This window comes from Strongylocentrotus purpuratus, unplaced genomic scaffold, assembly GCF_000002235.5.
Source record: "Strongylocentrotus purpuratus isolate Spur 01 unplaced genomic scaffold, Spur_5.0 spur5_scaffold_13, whole genome shotgun sequence".
NCBI lineage: Eukaryota > Metazoa > Echinodermata > Echinoidea > Camarodonta > Strongylocentrotidae > Strongylocentrotus > Strongylocentrotus purpuratus.
In genome coordinates, this window is record NW_022145598.1 from 32,277,174 (window position 1) to 32,282,807 (window position 5,634).

General features: G+C 38.7%; 1 protein-coding gene across 1 annotated transcript; it reads right to left on the reverse strand.

Moving 5' to 3' along the window:
* Positions 1 to 1,690: 1,690 nt before the first annotated feature.
* On the reverse strand, positions 1,691 to 5,326 carry LOC115923130. The gene is made up of 2 exons (XM_030983394.1): positions 4,976 to 5,326; positions 1,691 to 3,074 (listed from the first exon to the last, which is right to left on the reverse strand). The coding sequence occupies exon 2, from the start codon at positions 2,925 to 2,927 to the stop codon at positions 2,100 to 2,102; it is 828 nt and encodes a 275-aa protein (XP_030839254.1). The 5' UTR covers positions 2,928 to 3,074; positions 4,976 to 5,326; the 3' UTR covers positions 1,691 to 2,099.
* Between the last annotated feature and the right edge of the window lie 308 nt (positions 5,327 to 5,634).

A 5,634-nucleotide genomic window follows, 5' to 3' on the forward strand; every position in this document is an offset into this window, starting at 1 on the left:
TGCTTTACATTGATTTTTCAAAATATTTTCTCCATTCTCAGTGACTAGCCGATTTTTCTGGCACTATTTACTCACTGTGGATCTATTATTCTTGCTTAAGAACGTCAGCCTCTACAATGTATTGTTGTAGTATAGTCATTGTTGTACATGTAGTACAATCAGATGATGTGTTTGGCCTTTGTTGTGTTTAACCTGACCGAACAGCGATATAATAATGTTAGGCCTGTATCCAATGTGCATCATAGAAAATCACAAATGAGTCCATATGTAGATAGATAATACTGTAAATAAACGCAGGAAAAGAGAATTACCAGCACGAATTTATTGAATGCTTAATGTGTGCATCATAAACATAAAACTATGTACAAATGTTATCATTCTCCTTGTATACCAGTGTATAATTTAAATATTTTAAAGAAGATGTATTTACCATATATAAGATGCAGTATACATTTGCCTTGTAAATATAACACACTATTCCCGTTTAAGGTATACACTTCCATTTGTTTCTACTTGTATAGGAATCCAGTTAATACCATGCTCACATTGAAGAAAGAGAATACATGTATGATGCTGTTGAAAAAAATAGTATCATCATTTTATTATATAAATATTGATACAAATATGATAGTTCATGTGATAGATAGGAACCAGTATAAGGTCTTCCTTCATGCTGTAGGACTATGAAATATACATTTATAGCACTGTCCTTTAATATGTTAAAAATACATAGTTGTGATAATCATTTGGTAGGCCTACATACTAAAAGATAATGTCATCACAAGCTAATCATTTTTAAAGCTTTGCATTTTAAGAGGGAACCATTGTTTGAATATAGTGTATAAACGTATGTTATTATTAAATCAAAGTTTAACAAAATCTATATGTATGGTAGCATGAATACATTTACCCACGTGAAAACGTCTCTATTTCATTAATACTTACCTACATATTATTCTGTATACATGTTTACTCATCCCAATTGCCCAGGCACAGATTCTAAGAGAACTGTTTGTTCATCATATTTTATTTTTGTTCACAAACTTACGAAAGTATATCATTTTTCTGCGCCGTTAGACAGGATTCGGTGGAAGTTCGATTACAACATGCTATCATGCTTACAATGATCAAGTGTTATTCTACCTAATTACTATGCAATACGAGACATTATTGTGGTAGGACCATACACGCATTTTCTTTCATTTGTTTTTTATAATGTATGTATTTTGGTCTGTTTTCTAGATATGTCTTTTACGAAAAGGTTGTTCTTCAAAAACATGAAATTTCACGTTTACAGTCATCAGTGAATGGTGCAGCATTTTATCACGCGTCTTGTGTATAATCTAACTGTTTTAACCTTCTTTCTAGATATACTTCTTTCTTCAGTCTTCGAAAGGGCTGTCCTTAAAAGCATGATTTAACTTGTATTTACATCTCACACCATTCTATCATGTGTAAAGTCTCATTTTCAGTAATACATATATGTTTCATTTTTTATACGTATTTACACATCCATATTGCCCTTGCACAGACTATAAGGAAACACTACATTTAGATTTTGTTCGTTAACAAATTTAAGAAAACAAATGCAATTTTTCGCCCTTACTCAGGATGCAGTGTAAGTTTAGTTAAAACATGCAACGTCCTTGCAATAATAAAATATAAATCTACCTCACTGTACAATAGAAGATATAATAGGAGGATTAAACGAGAACTTACAGTTTGAAGTTTGATCCTTATTTTATGAGTATTAGGAGGTTAGAGAATACATGAGAGCCCGCCCGCAACGCTACAATCAATCTTCAAAGCAACTGTGACTACTGATGAACAAATAAAATAAATAAAATAGGACTGATGAGAACATACTAATGATCCTGAGCAAGGGAGGGAGAGGTAGGGCATGTATTCTCTAACCTCCTAATACTCATAAAATAAGGATCAAACTTCAAACTGTAAGTTCTCGTTTAATCCTCCTATTTTATTTCATATTTCTCGGTAACGAGAATACATGAGACTTCAAAGCTCAGTAGTCACATATGCGACAATAATTTGTCAACAAATATCAGGAATAGCTAACCTGGTCCTGGTAGAAATCAGAATCAGTGATGTAGGACTGCTTGAGTGAAAGTAGAATGTCCCGTATTCACTGGTTTGTTGTAGTATTTTTCAAAAGTTTTCTCATTGGCCCAACCGGCATGCTTGAGAATCACATCCATTGGGATGTGCATCTTCTTGGCTATTGAAGTAGATGCTGCCCTTGTAGAGTGAGACTTGTACTGGTCCGTATCGATGCCAGAAATTTTCATCACAACTCTGATCCATCTCGAAATTGTTTGCGAGGATGCTCTTTTGTGTGGCTTCCGAAACGAGATGAACAGGTGTCTCTCTGACTTCCTTATTTCTTTTGTCAGTTTTATATATTGTTCGATGCAATGTACGGCACAAAGCCGTTCATCCTCTGGGAATGCTGATATCTTCACCATTATACCAACATTTCCTGGTTTACTCTGCTTAAGCAGGCTATCAACGTGGAATTCCACCGAGTCTGTCTTCAAACACATCTTGTCCAAATTAAGGTTCCAAAGAGTTTGTACTCTTTGTGCTGAAGTAAGCGCAAGTAACATGCTCAATTTTTGAGTCAATTTACACAAAGGAAGCTTATCATTAGCTGGTTGAAGACGAAGGTAATCCAATACAATACTGACGTCCCAAACCTGAGCATAGCGTGGGGTTGGAGTTCTTAGCTGGAAAACACCTTTCATGTACTTGCTTATGATAGGATGTGAACCAATCGTATAGTTGCTATCATCCAAACTCATGACTGATGCCAGGGCACTCCTTGCTGTATTGATAGCACTATAGCTAGCATTATGTCTGTAAAAAAGGTCACTGAAAAACTCTAAAATATCCTTAGCTTTAGCCTGCATCCATGGAAGTTTGTGCTGTTCGCAGAAAATTTTCCACTTGGAGATGTAAATGTTGTATTGTTTCTTTGTTGATTCTCTCCATGATGCACCAATAATGTCTGTAGTTCTCTCTGTTAATCCATGTAGGTCACAGTGTGCACGCCAAGCCTGCAACAAAGGAGATCAAGATTAGTGAGAGGGTGAGGACTGCCAGACACTGGCTGAGTGAGAAGTGAAATGTTCCATGGCAAAAGCATGGGCTCTTCAAGCAACATTTCTTCAAGAATGGGGAACCAGGCTTGTGTAGGCCAGTTTGGTACCACCAATAAGCCTCGTGCATTGTCTACTTTAATCTTCTGTAGGCACCTTGGAATTATGTTGAAAGGTGGGAAGGCATAAAAATTGAGAGTACCCCAGTCTACGGTGAATGCATCCACTGCCCAAGCATTAGGGTCTGGCATCCACAAAATATACTTTGGTAGCTGAGCGTTGAGTCTAGTTGCAAACAAATCTACCTCTGGCAGACCATATCTACCCACTATTGACTTGAACATAGCCCTATCGAGCATCCATTCAATGTTGTCATTAAATTTCCTAGACATGCGGTCTGCTTCGACGTTTAGAGTACCTGGGAGATGAGCAGCCGTTAACCAAATATTTCTATCCTTACACCACTCCCAAATTTGACTGGCAATTTCATTGCAGGAGTGTGATCTAATACCTCCCATATTATTGAGGTACGCAGTAGCTGTCATATTATCAAGCCTAATCAGAACATGTGTATTTCTCATGTTACAACAGTAAGCTTTCAACCCGAGGCCTGCTGCAAGGGTCTCAAGATAATTTATTTCATTATTGTGAGCCCTAGCTAATTCTTGGCTGTTCCATCTGCCCCCTGTTTGTGATTTTAGATCTGTAGCACCCCAGCCTTTTCCACTGGCATCGGTGCGCAATTCCATCATGAATTTCCCATGATGCATAGGGCACTTAACTGAAGTAACATTTGAAACCCACCAGTTTATTTCATCTTTAGATTTAGGTGAAAGTACCATGGGCCTGTCAAAGTGCCCTTTATTGCACCTTAATGCTGCTATTTTCTTTTTCTCTAGTGCCCTGTAATGCAGTGGCCCATACTGAGAAGCTGGAAATGTTGCTACTATTTTCCCAATTATCTTCGCAACTTCCCTTATGGAGGGGGCTTTCTTCTCTAGCAACCCAATGCATGCCTCTCTTACGTCTTTGCCTTTGTTAACAGGCAGTGTAATTTCCATTCTAATTGTATTAAGTCTAAATCCAAGAAATTCAATTTCTTGAGTCGGTTCAAGCACCGACTTTATTGGATGAATTATGAATCCCAGTCTACTCAGTAACATTGTAGTAGCTGTCACGGATTCTAGTGTTCTAGACTTGGTTTTACCAATAATTATAGTGTCATCCAAATATCCAACAACTTTGTGTTTGGATTGTCTAAGACAGGCAAACACAGGTTTGAGAAGCTTAGTAAATAGCCTGGGGGCAGAGCTAAGCCCATTTGGCAGGGTTTTAAATTGCCATAATTGTCCCTGCCACACAAAGCGAAGGTACTTTCTAGATTCTGTATGAATGGGTACCGTGTAGTATGCATCGCGAAGGTCGACTGAAGCCATGAAGTCTCCCTCAGACAAGAGGGAGACAGCAGTGAAAATGTTGTCCATTTTGAAATGGTAATAAGTAATGTATTTATTAAGTTTGGACAAATCCAGAATTAGTCTAACTCCTCCATTCTTTTTTGGTCTTGTGAAAATGTGTGAAATGAATTCACCATTGACGTGTGAGCAACGCTCAATGACGTTTTTATTTTCTAGAGTATTCAACTCCTCATGGATCTTAGCCATCTCCATAGCATTTCGCTTGTAAGTGTGGAGGGGCTTGTCTTGTATGGGGGGGAATTTGTCTGGATCAAATTCCAGTTTGTAGCCTTGAATAGCTTGAAGTAAGAATGGATCTGAAGTAATTTTGCACCAATTTTCATAAAATGGCTTCAGTCGACCTCCGACCATATCAGACACGGCTTCATTACAAACACTAACCTCTTGAGTGCTTGAGCCTGAAGGGGAATTTCCCTCGACTACTTCTTGCGATGGTACGATTGTTTGCCCCTGTTGGCTGCTGTTGGGGTGTAGGTGTGTGATGCCTGTTGTTTTGAATTCCCTTTCTTGAAGTTGGAATTCTGGCGCTGCCCTAAAAAAGGGCGCTCTGAGTTCCCATACATACGGGATGACGAATTGCCTTGATCTCGATTGGGGAACCAGCCAGCTCGTTTCATGGTGTGCTTGGCATAGTCTGTAACCTTGCGATAAGGATGATATGAGCGTTGATGCCTGTCTTGAGGCTGGTTTCTCGTGTTCATAACACCTGCCGTGGCTTTTTGCTGTTCTTGCAGTTCTTTAACCTGGCGCCCCAGATCCTCGCCAAACAAGTGTTTGGTAACTGGGTAAGTTGGCCGGCACAGATGATGAAAAAGAGGGTTGAGATCCGGTTTGATCAAATTCTTCCTCATGGAATTTATGCCGTAATTGGCATTACATAGCAGCGCCAATGCATCATGCTGCTCCTCGGTCATCGTAGCCGGGTTCAGAGATCGTGCAAAAGCACACAAGCCTTTGGTTAATGACTTCTGGATGTACTGAATTTTCAGATCTTTATTTCTAGTTGCTGAACGCAAGTTTTCCCAAATAATTGTGTTCAC

Bases quoted from the DNA above. Each gene is read 5' to 3' on its own strand.
- LOC115923130 (XM_030983394.1), bottom strand. From the start codon at position 2,927: ATGCAGGCTAAAGCTAAGGATATTTTAGAGTTTTTCAGTGACCTTTTT.